Source organism: Colobus angolensis, unplaced genomic scaffold, assembly GCF_000951035.1.
Source record: "Colobus angolensis palliatus isolate OR3802 unplaced genomic scaffold, Cang.pa_1.0 Scaffold44, whole genome shotgun sequence".
Lineage (NCBI taxonomy): Eukaryota > Metazoa > Chordata > Mammalia > Primates > Cercopithecidae > Colobus > Colobus angolensis.
The window spans coordinates 2740371-2756544 of NW_012117821.1; the positions used below are offsets into that span (position 1 = coordinate 2740371).

The following is a 16174-nucleotide window of genomic DNA, read 5'->3' on the forward strand; positions in this document are numbered from 1 at the left end:
CACAGCTTAGACGAGGCAAAACCCACAGGGCTCTGCCCGCCTGCCACGCCTCCCTGACGTCCCCGGCACCCCAGGCTGGAGGGGCAGACACTGTGGCCTTGCTCTTATCCACATCCTTTTCCAGCCAGGCTGTTGCCCCCAGTACGCCACCCCGTCCTCAGCAGCACCCAACACACACACGCAATGGCTCAGGGCTGTTTCCCAGCAGCTGGGATATTACGGGCTGTCATTACCGTGTGTCGACCCAACCCCAGAGGCGAAGGCCAGGGCAGAGTGAGGCAGCCCCGCTGAGGACGGGCCCTGGGGCCCTGCAGTTGAGGCGCTTGTCTGTCCTGGCTGAGGCCAAGAGGCAGAAGCTGCTGAGAACAGAGTGGGGCCTCCTGTCTTACAATTCGAAGCAGGAGGACTTGGCTCCAAACCTAGGCCAGGACAACAGCTCAGGATGGGCTGTGGTTTCCAGGCTGGGATGCTGCCTTGCCCAGGGGTTGCACAGGGACCCTGCTCAGAGGAGATCCACCCTTGGTCAGGCGGGCTGTGCCTCTCTGCGCTCTGTGGTGCTAAGGGGGAGACCTAGGGCACTGGGTGGATGAGGATGGCCTGGGGTCACCGCCCGGCTCCATCCTGATTCAGAGAGTGACCGGACCACTGTGGGGCTGGTGAGGTGGGTGGGAACGGGCCCCTCTCTGAGGATGGTGCTACCCGGTGCCTGACACACAGCCCCTGCCCCAGTGACCTGCCTCACCCCAGTTAGCTTTGCACCCCCAGCCCCAACTGGGAAGGATGCAGCCCAGCACACCCCCATCTCAGTGACACTCTAAGTGCTCCCTGGGGACAAGAGTGCTGTGGCTCTGATGTCTGTGTCACGTCCCCTGAGGTTCTATTTGTCAAACAAGGACTTCCACGGGAGCTGTCCAGAAGCTGCAGTTCAGAGCATGGGGGACCACTGAGGAGGCCCCGACACTCCCCTCCCCCGCACTCACGGCGGCTCCTCCCCGCACTGGGAGCCATCTCCAAGGCAGCACTCACTCTACCACGGAGAGTCCCTCGTCGTCCGACGGCGTCACCTCGTCCTCTGACTGGTCACTCAGCAGGTCGCAGGGCAGCAGGGCCGAGCTGTCGGCCAGCTCCAGGACGGGTGCGATGCTGGGCCGCCGGCTGCCCGAGCCGTTCTCCGTGGGCAGTGCCAGCTTGCTGCCCCCGCCCCCCCCACCGCTTTGCGTGGGCCGGTGCTCCGTGCCCTGCAGGTCCATGGCCACCGTCCCTGGAAGAGAGCCCTGTGCTTGGCTGCAGCCCGACTCCCACCCTTCAGGGGCGGCAAGTTCCCAGAGCTCAGGCAAACACAGTTATCTCTAGAGACCCTGTCACGGCCGGGCTCCTGTGCTCCAGCTGGTGAGCTTCAATCTCTCTATGCCTCAGTTTCTCCCTCCATACAACGGGGACAGCGGACTCTGGGGTGATGATGTTGAGCAAAGACCCAGGGGACCTCAGTGCCCCATCGGTACCACCCAGGCCAGCTGCTGTGGCCTCAGTACCAACTGCCTGAGGAGGGGGTTGGCTGATCTTAGGGTCGGGGTCCCAGCCTTGGGGGCCCGGGCAGCTGGTCAGGCTGCCTGGCAGACAGGGCCAGGTGGGGAGCAGCCGGGTCACTCGGTGCCTGTGGGAGCAGACTCTGTTACTCCTGCACCACCCCCAGGCTGCCAGGTGGGGGCTGCGGACCTCCAGGTATGGCCCAGGGCCTCTGTGGGTGCAGTGAGGGTTCCCCGAGTCACCCTGGTTTCCTGGAAGCCACCTGGGGGCAGAGTGCCCCCTGTGCAGGTGAAGGTGGAGGTGTGGCTAGGCAGCAGCAGCCTGCCTCCCCAGTGCCCTGTGGCCAGGCCCGGCCCCCCGAGTGAGCTGCCATGGACAGGGGCCGGCAACCTGTGGAGTCTGGCAGGCGGCAGGCTCTGCATCAGCACGTCTCCAAACCCCAGGGCCCTCTGGGTCTTGGAGACTGTGCCCCACTGCACTGAACCACCTGGTGCCCCAGCAGCCACCGTGTAACAACCCCCCAGGGTGGGTGTGCAGGGTCAGCCTCTGCCTGGGCCACTGTACGGAGGCAGCAATGCCGTGGCCCAGCCGTGGGTCTGTGGCCTGAATGGCTTCCTGGCCTGGCCCTGCTCCCTAACTGTCCCCCAGGAAGGCCTGGCTGGGGGGGCGGCAACAGCATTGTAGGTGCTGCCCTTGGGGCCATCGGCCTGCACCTGCTCAGAGGTAGCCTGACCCTGTCTGGCACGCAGCACCCGGGAGGATCCCTGAAGGCGCAATAAGAGGCCAGAGCCCTCGGCCGCTGCGACCTCATCCCGCCAACTCCCGGCCCCATTGGACGTCAGTGTCCCCGACTGTTTGAGGAACACATGTGAAGCAGACCCTGTGAGCTGATGGGACCACCAGGAGCCTCCAGTTGAGCTGCCAACCAGTCCTGTGGGCAGCTCCACTTGGACACAGTGAGTAATGACCACAAAGATGGCCCCAGGAAGGTGGGGACACCCCTGTTTGACAGATTCAAAAACAGGCCCAGAAAGACGCCACTTATCCAAGGTTGGAGGCACAGGCCAAGAGGAGCTGGGTCTGGAGGCCACACTGGCCTGGTCTCCTGCCCTGCCCGGCTGGTCTCCTGCCCTGTTCCACTTGGTCTCCTGCCCTGCCTGGTCTCCTGCCCCGCCTGGTCACCTGCCCTTGTCCCACCTGGTCTCTCACCAGAGGAGCGGCCCCAGGGAGTCCCGTGTGCCTGCCCCGGCTCACCCATGGAGGCGATGATGCTGTGCACAGGCAGGCGGGCTGGACCCTCGTGCAGCCCCTGGCCCGAGAAGGCCCTCTTCTTCCGCTTCTCCTCCTGCTTGAAGATGAAGGCCGAGTTCTCCTCCTTGGTGATGTTGATGTAGAAGCAGGTGTCCGAGGCGGCCAGGATGTGCCGGGGCCCCGGGTTCAGCAGGATGCTCTTGTTCTCCTCTCTCTTCAGCCCGATGAGGCACACGCCGTACCTGGGCAGGGGTACCAGCACCTCAGGCCCCGCCACTCACCCGCCCCGTCCCGCCCCTAGCCTGCCCTTCCTGCGAATCACCAGAGTCCCCACTGGAGCTCCGCGTCTTCCTCCTGGGGACCATCTGGGGTCAGGGACCTTGGCCGAGCCCTCCTGTCCCAGAGGTGTCGGGGACCAGAGAGCTGGGGTCAGCCCGTGAGCCTCAGGGAGGAGCCACGTAGCAGGTTTTTTTTTTTTTTTTTTTTTTTTTTTTTTTTTTTTTTTTGAGACGGAGTCTCGCTCTGTCGCCTGGGCTGGAGTGCAGTGGCCGGATCTCAGCTCACTGCAAGCTCCGCCTCCCGGGTTTACGCCATTCTCCTGGCTCAGCCTCCCGAGTAGCTGGGACTACAGGCGCCCGCCACCTCGCCCGGCTAGTTTTTTGTATTTTTGTAGTAGAGACGTGGTTTCACCGTGTTAGCCAGGATGGTCTCGATCTCCTGACCTCGTGATCCGCCCGTCTCGGCCTCCCAAAGTGCTGGGATTACAGGCGTGAGCCACCGCGCCCGGCCTGCGTGGCAGGTTTTTATGTGGACCCGGAGCCCAGTCCTGCGGCTGCCCTCACCAGGCAGGACGACCTGATGCCCTGCCCCCGAGCCCTCTGCAGCCCCACCCCAGGGCCACTCCTGTGCCTGACTGGGTGGGTGTGGAGGGCACGGAGCAGCCCCGGAGTGCCAGCCCTATGGCCGCGGCCCGGCCTTACTTCTTGTGGGCGTGGAAGGCCGCGTAGGTGAAGCTCTTGCCCTCGTACTCGCGGAAGAACTTGCTGTCACCCATGCGGATGTGGTACACCTCGTTGCCCGAGCAGCGTCCGTACATGCGCTGCCACTGCTCCGGGGACTCCTGTCCCTCCCTGTGGGCCGGAGCGGGGCCGGGGGACCGTCACTCTCGGCCGTGGCTGTCCCTCCTCGGCCATGGCTGTCCCTCCTGCCCGGCCGGGTCTGCAGGTGGCCCCTCCGCTTCCCCTGGCACGGACCCCCTCCCTGTGCAGGACTTTTGCCCGCCACACACCCCTCCTCCGGGAAGCCCGTCCCCGGCCCCACGCAGGCCCTGCCTTGTCTCCCTGCGCCGGCCGGGCCACGGAGGTCGGTCCCGCGGGGCACGGGGCACTCACTGGCCGCGGGACGTATGCACCAGCAGGGTGATGAGGGTGGAGGTGGCCGGGCAGATGCAGTTCAGCGCCAGCATGGCATACTTGCACTCCTCCTCACACACCACGTGGTCTGCGGGCAGTGGGGTAGGCCGGTCCACCTGCTGCCCTGCCGGCTCTCTCCTTCCCCATAGCACCTGCTCACTTCCTGAAGGTGCTATGCAGATGCACCCTTGCCTGGTGCCCCCCCGGACCCCCCACGTGTCTGCTGTCCAGCTCCAGCATCACCACTCCCAGAGTCTCTGGACCCCAACCCCCTCCTTGGTCTGAGCCTCAGTGGACCTTCAATCGTTCCTATGCTTCTCTCCCAGCTCAGTGAGGAGCTCCAGGGCTGGGCGGTCCCTGGCCCCTGTGCTCTGGGCACTCCATGTGGGCCCTGACCCCGTCCCCCGTGCACCTGGCATGGGGCCTGACCCCTGTCCCCCGGGCACCCAGCATGGTCCCTGCCCATAGACGTGCTCATCGGAGGGTGCTCCTGCCCCCACCTGACCTCTGACCCTGCCTTCACTGACCCCAGGGCCCCAGCGTAAGACTGTTCATCTGAAGAGGTCGGAACCTCTAGGTCCCTTCTCGGATGTGGTGAGGATGGGGGTCCGCTGTCCCCTCCAGCACCTCCTGGTGTGCTTGTGTGTGGAGCTCCAGGGCCGGCCCCTCCCGCTCCCCCACACGGCTCACCCACGCACGCACACGCGCCCTGCCCCAGATGCGCCGTCACCCGCACGCGCACTTGCACCCTGCCCCAGACGCGCCAGCACCCGTGCGCGCACACGCACACCTACCCCAGATGCACTGTCACCCGCGTGCGCACACGCACAACTGTCCCAGACGCACTGTCACCCACGTGCGCACCCACCCTGCCCCAGACGCACCGGCAAACTTGACGTGAAACTTGTTTTCAGGTTTGAGAATCTGGACATAGAGGGGGCAGTTGGGGGCGAAGTCCTTCACGGCCCAGGCACGCAGGATGGTCTGGTGGTCCTGGCGGAGTGAGTGGTTGGTCAGTGCAGACGGGCTGGCCTCTGTGGGTTGCTGGGTGGCACCAGCAGCCTGGGGTAGGTCTCTTCCCTCGGGGACCCCCACGCCCCAGCCCCACGGTGCCCTTCCCGCCTGGGCAGGGCCTCAGCCTCACTCACCGCGGCCGTGCGGTCCACCTCGTTCCTGCTGCTGAGAATGAAGCAGGCCTCCCCATTGTCCATCCTGCAAGGCACCAGGGCCTGAGTGCGGGTGGAGCAGGGGAGGTGGGCAGTGCAGCTGGGGGGGGCGTGAAGGTGAGGTGAGGAGGACCTCCCCTGGGAAGAGGTTGGGAGGACCGTTGGATGGAAGGCGGGGAGGATGGAAGGCGGGGAGGATGGAAGGTAGGAGGAGGCCCCTGCTCTCTGCTGGTCAGACATCACAGTGCCCCCTCAGTGGGCATCCCTGTACTGCCCCCCCCCACCAACCCACATCACAGCGCCCCTGACAGGCCTCCTTGTATGCCCTCCACCAGCAGGTATCCCAGTGCCCCCCCACAGGCATCCTGGGCCTCTCCAGACTCCCTGGCCCCTCCCTGGCAGGCTCTGAGCCGGGTCAGGACTCCCGGACACCCTAGGGAGACTTCAAGCTCCAACACTCAAGAAGGCGGCACAGGAGCCATGCCTGTCCCCCGAGCGTGTGCAGGCTGACAGCGGGTGGGGGCAAGGGGGTCAGACGCCGCGGACGGTGTGTCCTGGAGACACCAGCTGACAGCTTCTTCCGGCCACGGCCCTGAGTGGAAGCCCACGGTGCTTCCTAGGGCAGTGCCTGCCCTTCCTCCCCCAGGCCCTGTTCTCTGAAGCAACCTCCCGGCTTGTCCCTAAGGTTGGCCAGGTAGGAGGGGCATCAGGAGGTCGTGCGAGGAGCTCCGCTGGTGGGGGCTGCCTGGATTTGTCCATACTCCCAGGTGGCAGGGGCTAGGGGTCCAGGGCTGGCAGGAGCAGGCCCGGTGGAGACCCCACCTCAGTGTGTGCCAGTGACCTGGGCACCAGGGGAGCTAACCTGACCTGGGCACTGGCTTCTGGGGTACCTATCTGGCATGTTGCCATTAGACATTCACCCAGGGCTGGGCTGGGGTGCAGGAGGGAGGGGGGAACTTGAGGGCAGAGACCCTGCCCGCTCCCTGGCCTGGCTAGTCTATGGTCTGGGAACCTGGGTGGTCACTTCCAGCGCCTCCTGGGTCTCCCGAAAGCCCAGCTGCAGAAACTGCAGAAACTGATGAGATGCTGTCTGAGAAACAGTCGCCCCTGCCCCAGGGCAGGGGACCCCACCACATCACTGGCACCACTGCCTGCTCCGCAGGGGCCCCAGGCCCTGTACCCACAGCCCTGGGCTCATCCCTGCCTGGCTGGGCATGGCCTACGCCCCTGCCCTCTCCCCACTCCCTGGGCCCAAGCAGGTGCACTGCCTGTGTGTGCTGGGGACGGGACCACAAAGGAGGTGGCGTTCCATAGACCATGAGCCCCAGCTTGGGGCTCTGGACATGGCAGGGGAAGGGGAGCGATGGGGAGAGACCCTGGACGTACCACCCACACTATGCCACTAAGGACACATTCAGGCTCCTGGAATGCAAACGTCACCAGGAGGCGTTTCTGGGAATGTCCCAGAAAGTGCACCAACACATTGTGGAAAGTTCCAGGTAACAGTACCCTCTTGTTACCCTGTCACTCTGTCAATTTGTCGTTAAAAGGAAGCTCCACCTGCAGCCCCCATTCTCCTGCCTTGACTCACAGCAGCCGACTCTCCCGCCCCTGGTCTATTTTGAGCCTCCCTAGACCTTGACTTTCCTAGACTTGGAGCAGGGAAAGGTGGAGCTCGCAAAAGCTGCCCCTCACCCTGCAAAAGGGAGACAGAGACTCAGCTGGGGTGGGCTTGCCCGGGATGCTCCAGAGTGGGTATGGTACAGGGACAAGGGCCTGGCTGCAAGGTCCTGCTCATCTGGGCTTGGGACCTAAGCTAGAAAAGCTGCAACAGGCTCCAGAAGGTCCACCCCAGACAGTCCACCCTGGATGGTCCATCCTGGATAGTCTACTCTGAACAGTCCACCCCAGATGATCCACCCCGGACGATCCACCCTGGATGGTCCAACCTAAATGGTCCATCCCAGCAGGTCTACCCTGAATGGTCCACCCCAGACGATCCACCCCAGATGTCTACACTGGAGGGTTCACCCTAGATGGTCCATCCCAGATGTCCATCCTGGATGGTTCACTCCAAATGGTCCACCCTGAGGATAGTCTACAATGCTCTAATGGCTCTCATTGGCCATGAGAGTGATAGTCAATGCCTCAGCCCTGAGCAGCTGAGTTGTCTCAGGAAGATGCTGAGATGGTCCACTTTGGACAGTCCACCCTGAATGGTCCACTCTGGATGGTTCACCTCAGACGGTCCACCTCCAGCTGGACCAACTCATATTGGGCCAAGAGCTCCTGGCACCCACCCTCGGGACCCCCTGCTCCGATCAGCTCGCTGGGCAGGCCAACTCAGGACCCTTGGCCATGAGAGTGGTGGTCAATGCCCTAGCCCTGAGCAGCCGACCTGTCTCAGGAAGGTGCCCCCATGCTGCCCCCTCCGCCCATCAGCACTCACTTGGCTCGCATGAGGTCCTGGTCTTTGAGCGCAGAGCCCTGGAGGTAGATGACCCGCTGGGACCACAGAGGGATCTGCAGGACTCTGCGTACCTGGACATCCATCTCCGTGGGGCACAGGATGACCACGTAATAGTCCTGCCGGCCAGGCAGAGGGTCAGACCCTCTGAGCCAGCCCCTGCCCAACCCAGGCGGCCCTGCCTTCAGGACTGTGTTTGTGCCCACCACCTCTGAGCCCTGGAGCTCACTGTGATCTTGCATCTGGCGGGAGGGAAAAGAGGCCCCCGCAGGGCCCCCCCCACCTGAGTGTGGACTGCCATCCTCACTGAAGGGGTAAACTGAGGCTGAGGACTCAGGGACTTGCCAAGCAGTCCTGGGGAGAGGATGGCATCTCTGGGGGCCAGGAGGGAGGCGTCTGCTGGGCTGCGGTCAGGGGCCTCACCTGGAGCCGGGGGTGGGCGTAGAACTCGTTCAGGAAGTCCATGAGGAGGTCGATCTTGAGGGAGCTGACGCACAGGACCACGTGCTTCTCCGTCTGCGCGCGGTGGCGGCTGTAGTTGCCCCCTGACTTCTGCCGCTCCATCCAGAGGTAGACGAGCTCCTCGAACTGCAGGTGAGAACCAGGTGAGCATCAGCGACCAGGCCCGGGGAGTGAGGGCTCCCGGCGAAGCACCTGGGGCCTGACACACGACTGTCTGCTGGGGGCCTGGGGCAGGGCCAGCCAGGGGGTGATGCCTGCATTGGGGGGCCTTTCCCACGTGGAAGCTGCGGATGCTGATAGCCCCAGATGACAGAGCAGGACGTGTGGGGACCAAGGGAGGAGGGGTAGCTGGAGACTGTGGAGTAAACTGAGGGTGGGGAGGCTTAGCCCCTGGAATTGGGGATTACTCTCTTGATGGTAAGGGCAGCCATATCAGGCCTCAGACCCCGGCCCTCCAGGCACTCATGGGCCTCACAGTCAGGAGCCCATGTCCAGCGGGCGGGGGGCTTGTGGCTGCGGGTCTGAGGATGCCACCTGCCCCGGCTCATGCTCCCCAGATGCAAGGTCTCAGTGTTGAGACTCAAAGAGACAGATCCAAAACAGAGTGCACTGGCCCCACTTGCCTGTAGGCAAAAGTCTTTGGCTTTTCTTTTTTTTTTTTTTTTTGAGACCGAGTCTCACTCTGTCACCCAGGCTGGAGGGCAGTGGTGCGATCACAGCTCACTGCAGCCTCGACCTCCTGGACTCAAGCCATCCTCCTGCCTCAGCCCTCTGAGTAGCTGGGATTACAAGTGTGTCGCCACCATGCCCAGCTAGTTTTATTTTTATTTTTTCTAGAGATGGGGTCTCACTACATTGTCCAGGCTGGTCTCGAACACCTGGGCTCAAGTGATCCTCCTGCCTTGGCGTCCTGAAGTGCTGGGATTACAGGCTGAGTCACGGTGCCTGGCTTCACTGAACACAAATGAACAATGGCAGGAGCTCCCATGGACTGTGGGCCTGCATAGGGGATGTGCTATCATCTGGCCTAAACGAGACCATCGCGTTGCACTTGTCCAGTGCCCGCTTTGTTCCGGTGACAAGGCTTCACTGCCTTGCCACACAAAACAGGTTCCACAGCTGGGAGGTGCTCAAGACTCCAGGGCAACCGGAACAGAGGCTTCCCCGTGGATGGTGCTGGCGGGGGCTCTGCTGTCAGACACCCCAGGGCTCGCGGCCCCCCTCTGAGCCTCAGCTTCCTCACCTGCAAGATGGCAGCATGGCACCTGCCTCCAGGGCTGCCGTGAGGATGAAGGAGCTAATGACGGCAGCTCCGTAGTGACCCTAAAAATCCTGTCTGCCCAGAATCTCACCATGTGATCTGATTTGGAAATAGGTCTCGGTGGATGTAATGATTTAAGATGAGGTCACCCTGGGTTAGAGTGGGCCCTAAATCCAGTGAGGTACAGAGAAGAGGCCAAGTGCAGACGGGGCAGAGGCTGAGGTTTCTCCAGCCACAGAGCCCAGGGATTGCGGCACCACCAGAAGCTGGAGAGGCGCGCGGGACAATCTCCCTCAAAGTGGCCTGACGGGGCCAGTCCTGCCAACCCCTCAACTTCCGATTCTGGCCTCCAGGGCTGGCAGAGGATACATGTCTGCTGTTTAGGTCACCTGTCTGCCTTGCTGATCAAACAGCCTGGAGGGATGCTTCCAGGAGACCCCAGCCGGCGTTGCTATGTTCCAGAAGGTACATTCATAAGCGATGGCCTTGGGGCCATCACTCTGCTTCAAGGGCTTTTACTGGTGAATTCAGCTCAGTGGAGACCAAGAGCAAGGGCACCGCAGCCCGCCCTTACCATCGCCAGTGAGAGGCTCAGTCTTTCCAGAGTCATTTGGAGGAGGCAGGGAGCGGCTCAGACGGTGGGGCCAGTGGCATCACTGTCCCAATCACCTCCAGCCCTGCCAGGGACAGCACAGGCCCACCCTGGGTCCGGTTTGAGCACCAGGCCTGGCAGGGCTGATGGGACGGAGGGTGTGCCAGCCCCCAGGCCCTGTCCCCGCCTTCCTCCCTGCCTTGCTCAGGGCTTGTCCCACTCAGGGCCTGCTCTGCCTGCCCCACATGGGAGAAAGGAGACAAGGCAGGCAGGCGGCAGCTGACCTGAGGGATCCCACTGTGGACACGGAGCCCGAGCTACAGGGACGCCTCTGCGTGCAGGCTGCTGGGGTGTCGGTCACTTGTCACCATGGCCACACCCATCGATGCAATCAGCTCGTGTGACGACAGCACATTTGTTCCGTGAATTTCCCTGAAGAGCAGTGCAGGTGTGATGCCTGCAGGACTCGGTGCACCTGGAGTCACCCTGTCTTGTTTTTTTTCTCTGAGATGGCGTTGAGATGGCATCTCGCTCTGTCACCCAGGCTGGAGTACAGTGGTGTGATCTTGGCTCACTGTAACCTCTGCCTCCTGGGCTTAAGTGATCCTCCCACCTCAGCCTCCCGAGGAGCTGGGACTACAGGTGTGTGCCATCACACCTGGCTAATTTTTCCTATTTTTTGGTAGAGACGGGGTTTTGCCATGTTTCCCAGGCTGGTCTTGAACTCCTGATCTCAAGCGATTTACCCACCTAAGCCTTCCAAAGTCCTGGGATTACAGGCAGGAGCCATTGTGCCTAGCCCTTTTCTTTTTCTTTCTTTTTTTTTTTTGAAACAGGGTCCCACTCTCTGTTGCACAGGCTAGTGTGCGATGGCAAGATCACAGCTCACTGCAGCCTCGACCTCAGGGCTCAGGCGATTCTCCTGCCTCAGCCTCCCAAGTAGCTGGGACTACAGGTGCACGCCACCACACTCAGCTATTTTTCATATTTTTTGGTAGTGATGGGAGTCTCCCTATGTTGTCCAGGCTGGTCTCAAATTTCTGGGCTCAAGCCATCCTCCCGCCTTTGCCTTTCAAAGTATTGGGGTTACAGGCGTTAGCCCTGCTCCTGGCCTTCTCTTACTTCTTAATGGAGATAAGGGGAGGTGGGGGCCCCCCTAATGCTTCAGGAGAATGGGAAGGCAGCCCCAGCCTGGAGGCTGTGGACGCAGCAGAGGGACATAGAACAGGCCTGCCGTACATCCCGATTTGGCCCTTACCCGTGGGTGCCATGGTCTCATGAGAAGCACAGGAGACAGCACTTTGCTCCTGCTTTATTTGAAAGCGACCCTGGGGTTGGCTGAGGCTGGGGCTCCTCTTCACTCTGGGGTGTTTGGGGTGGGGAGAGGATCCGGATGGAGCATGAAGGTGGAGCTGCATGTGGCTGGGCCGTGGGCCCATGGGGGAAAGGGGGATGCATTGGCCCTGCTGACCCATCCTCTGACCTCAGCTGGCCTAGGGGCCTCTCGGACATGTCTCTGGAAGGGCTTGTAGGGAATTCAGAGACTGGATTGGCCAAGGCCTCTGCAGAGTATCTGGGTGCAGCAGCCTCAGCAGGTGCAGCAGCCAGGGAGGACCAGGGACAGAGGCTGGGGGCCCGTAGCAGGGTGAAGGGTGGCCCTGAAAGCAGATCCCCCTGCACCTCAGGATGGGACCCCATTTGCAAAAGGGTCTTTGCAGAAGTAATTAAGGTAAAGAATTTGAAGTGAGATTTATGGATTGGGGCAAGAGGGCTGAGGAGGGAAGGCAAAGAATTTGAGGTGAGATTTATGGATTGGGGCAGGTGGGCCGAGGAGGGAGGCAGTGTCACTGCACGGAGTGCCCCCCACACTGTGCTCCTGGCCTCGCTCCTGCCCTTGCCTGGTTCTGAAATGTGCAGAGAAAGGAGTACAGGGTGTAGGGGAGCAGGCATCAGAAGGGAGAACCCAGCTCCACCCCCACCCCACACAGTGGTTCCGGGTGGGAGAAACCCTTCAGGTGAGAGGCGAGCTTTACACTTTTAAAAGAAAATAGAAAGCCGGGATTATGATCGAGGGAAGGAATGATCTTTTTAGTCAAGACAGGAAAACAGAAACCATAAGGGAAAGATTGGTGAATCAAAGCCAGGCTGCCTGTAATCCCAGCTATTTCTGGGGCTGAGGCGGGAGGATCGCTTGAGCTCAGGAGTTTGAGGCCAGCTGGGCAACAAAATGAGAGTGAGACCCCATCTCTAATTAAAAAAAAAAAAGTCAAGACCATCTGTGAATGGAAGACTGTAAGCAAAGGGACAGGAGCGGCGATGGAGCAGGAAGTAACGGGAAAGCCACACACAGCTGGCTTCTTCTAGAACACAGAGAGACTCGCTCATCAGCGAAAACTAGGGGGGCAGACCAAAGAGGAGCGGGCAGCTCACAGGAACAGAACTCGCGGCACTGGGTGGTGGAGTGGCCGACAACCAGGTGGAAAGATGCACACGCCCCCATCTGAAGTTAGGGGAAAGGAAGCCAGCAGATGTGGAGAACACGGCCCACGCTGAGGGCCATACAGCTGGTGCCACAGTTTTGACTGGGATATAGTGAGGGGAAGAGCCAGGCCTGGCCTGGGCCCACACCTGTGCCATGCCCACTGCTGTTTAGGGGGAGAGAGCTGGGGCTGATTCCGGGGTCGGCAGAGGCTCCCTGGAAGCACTGCCCTGTCTCCCCGGCATCCCGCAGCCAGCTGGGGGGGTCTGACTCCCAGAAGGCCCTGGCCACCTCCTCGGGCTCTTCCTCCCACCCAGGCTCCTAGAAAATGTTCCAGTACCCACAGGGAACCCCTCCCTCTCCCATCTCCCCGATAGCAGGGTCCTTCCAGGGTGGGCTGGGGTGCCTAGAGGAGGTGGCAGAGGCAGTCCACACCCTGGGCAGCTGCCCTCTCCAGGCCCCACCTTTCCCGCTGAGGTCTTGCCCCCTCCTCTGCTCAGTGGGCAGTGGGCCTTAGCAGTGGTGACAGGGAAGCTGCTGGAGTGGCCCAGGGGGTGTGCTCCCTGTGGGCCTGGTAGCTGCTGCTGCACTTGCCTGTGGATGGGAAGTGGGCCAGCTATCCATCCTGAGCCCTCTCTGCACTCTGCCTGGGGCCTGGGAAGGGCAGGTCACCCTGGTGCCGGAGACCCACCATCTCCCCAGAAGGAAAAGGCCAGCCCTTGGGACTCCATCATTACCCACCACGCTGAGCACCACCAGACCCACCACAGACCCTCAGTGGGGGCGTACGACGGAGCAGGCACCAGCCAGCTGGCCTCGCTGTCCCCTCCTGGGAGTGGCCCCTGCATTGTGCCATAGCCCCAGCAGCCCCTTCCCTCTAAAGGCGCCCGCCTGTCCCTTTGCTGGTGCCACCCAGTGCTGGTGCCCGGAGGACCCACCTGCAGTGGGAGCACCACGAGGGCCACGCAGATCATGATGACCACCAGCAGCTGCGACGGCCAGATCTTGGGCGTGACGTCGCCGTAGCCCACGGTGGAGAAGGTGACGATGCAGAAGTAGAAGGAGGTCAGGAGGGACAGGTTCTCGCCCGCCCGCTCCAGGTGCTGGATGCCACAGGTCCTGCAACCCCGGGCAGTTAGGGGCGGCCTGGGGCCCAGGAGCTTGGGGGCCGTGGCCCCAGAGATCCTGCCTGCCCACGGGACCCTCACTGCCCAGGAGACTGAGCTGTTCATCACCTGGTCACCGGGTGAGCCCCGCCCTCCTGACAGCTGGGTGGCGTCAGGCCCTCAGCCCTGCCCATCTGTCCCCAGGCTCTGCCAGAGCCACCTCCTGCCAGACGCTGGCTGACAATGCAGCTGACCCCTTGGCCACAGCATGGCAGCCTCTGTTCACAGCGAATTCCCCGGAGCCTCCCTGCCTGCCCGCTGGCTCTCTCCTAGGCCCCTGGAAAATTCTCTGGGAGCAGGGGATGCAGGGCTGTGCAGTGTGGCTTTGAGTGACACAGGTGGGGTGGGTCTGGCTCTCCACCCCCATCTCAGAGCCTTGCCCCTTTACCCACCACACTCAGGCCTCTGCCAGGCACAGCCAGACAAGCCACCCAGGCCCAAGGCTGGGAAGTCTAATGGGCAGGGCTGGGGTCACCGTCAGGTCCCAGATGCCATCCCCATGGATGCCCCAATCTGCCCACTGAGCTGTGTCTGTCATGAGGGACAATGGGGGAATGGAGGCGGGAAACACAGGGCACTCTCCCTGCCCCCAGGGCACCGTGCTTGCCTGACATCCCTGCCTGGGGACGGGAAGTGGTGACCAGGCCTCGCTGGGAACCAAGGCAGAGCAGCAACATGGAGCCGTCAGCAGAAACACAGGCAGGTGGGCACAGTGGACACGCCTGGGTGGGCTGGAGGCCCTCGCAGCTCTGAGCGTCCCCACCTTTACCCTGGCTGCCTCCAAACCCTGCTTTTAGCTGGGCCTCAGCCAAGAGACCCCCACATGGCCTAGGGGCCAATCCCTTTCTCTACATCCACGGCATAGACCAGGAAGCCGGGTCTGGGTATCTGTGGCCTTGGAGGAGCCGGGCTGCAGGGCTGCTTGTGTACTGGGGACGTGGGCTTGGAGCTGCCTCCTGACCTCAGTCCCAGCTGGGTGGTCCGACACCCGCAGCCCAGGCACCGTGGCCTTTTCTGCCCCCTCACTGCTTGAACACAGGCATCTGCATCCCCCCGCCCAGCCCTGCTTGCCTCTCAGGCCCTCCCCAACGTTCTGGGGTGCGTGCACTGACAGCCGGCACTCACCCTGTGAAAACGAGGCACAGCAGGGTGCAGAAGAGGATGAGGACCTGGTTGAACATGGCCGACTGCGTCCGCAGGATGGCGCGGTGGAAGTCGTTCTGTGGAAGGAGCGGCGGCCATCAGCGGGCAGGGACTGTGAACCCCACCAGGAGCCAATGAATAGAAACTAGAAGGATAATGGAAAGCAGACGGCCCGGCCACACCTGTGTCTCGGCTGAGGCCCACGAGGCAGCCTGCACCTGGCCACACCTGTGTCTCCGCTGAGGCCCACAGAGCAGCCTGCACCCGGCCCACACCTGCGTCTCCGCTGAGGCCCATGGAGCAGCCTGCACCTGGCCACACCTGCGTCTCTGCTGAGGCCCACGGGGCAGCCTGCACCTGGGCACCCCTTCCGCCGTCCTCTCTCAGGACGGGTCTCCATCTTGCCTACGTCCCCGGGGATGAGTTTAAGTCTCAGGTCAGAGGGCTGGTTAGCGTGTAAGGCTTGGACCCAGCATGGTAACGCCGCTTTACCACCGGGGCAGGAATGGGGGCTGTGAATCAAGGGGTCTGGCTTGGAGAGGGTGGGTGCCTAGGGAACCGGCTGCTGCCATTCACACGACAGGGACCTTGCTGAGACACTCAGAGCAGGGCCTGCCTGTGGCCCTGTGGCCCAGGTTTCCTGAGACACTCAGAGCAGGGCCTGCCTGTGGCCCCGTGGCCCCGGTTTGCGTGTGGCCTGGTGTTTGTGGCCCTGGTCCTCGTGGCCTGGGTTTGTCACACTCTTTGTCCCTCCTCCTCCCGCCAGCCATTTAATTTCCAGGGTAAGGAAAAGCTCTGGGGTTGAGTTTCTTCCTGGAAAGAGGGCATTCGGGGCTTGGGCTGGATGTTTTCCAGGAGCAGAAACAGTTTCTGCTGCCCTGGCCTCCTGGCCCTCCACAGGTCATGCCAGGGCTGGGGCGTGGCAGGCTACGTTGCACAGTGTCTTCCAGGGCCGGTGAGGCTGAGGGTGGCCCCCCAGGTCCCAGCTGCACCCCCCCGCCCCGGCTTACAATCATGTTTTCCAGCGCGTGCTTGGCCAGCCAGCAGTTCAGAAAGACGGGGATGAACAGGTTCCGCAGCGGCGGCCAGAAGATCTGTGAAGGGGACAGGTCAGGGCTGGGGCTCCAGGGGCCACACTCCTGGCGGCCGGGGCTCACCCACCGTGATGATGAAGGGCAGAGTGTTGATCATCTCCAGGACGAAGGACACGCGGAAGATTTGCTCCCAGATGTTGCCCTGGGGGCCAAA

General features: G+C 62.4%; 1 protein-coding gene across 1 annotated transcript in view; it reads right to left on the bottom strand.

Moving 5' to 3' along the window:
* The window catches only part of KCNT1 (potassium channel, sodium activated subfamily T, member 1), a 94797-nt gene that overhangs the window by 24875 nt on the left and 53748 nt on the right, over positions 1-16174 (bottom strand). The window contains exons 7-18 of the mRNA XM_011957307.1: positions 16088-16162; positions 15937-16020; positions 14909-15003; positions 13556-13763; positions 8247-8411; positions 7806-7942; positions 5339-5402; positions 5075-5183; positions 4170-4278; positions 3759-3908; positions 2782-3020; positions 1027-1261 (exon numbers count right to left, since the gene is read on the bottom strand). Coding sequence (XP_011812697.1) covers positions 1027-1261; positions 2782-3020; positions 3759-3908; positions 4170-4278; positions 5075-5183; positions 5339-5402; positions 7806-7942; positions 8247-8411; positions 13556-13763; positions 14909-15003; positions 15937-16020; positions 16088-16162 — 1670 coding nt within the window. The remainder of the gene's footprint in view (positions 1-1026; positions 1262-2781; positions 3021-3758; positions 3909-4169; positions 4279-5074; positions 5184-5338; positions 5403-7805; positions 7943-8246; positions 8412-13555; positions 13764-14908; positions 15004-15936; positions 16021-16087; positions 16163-16174) is intronic.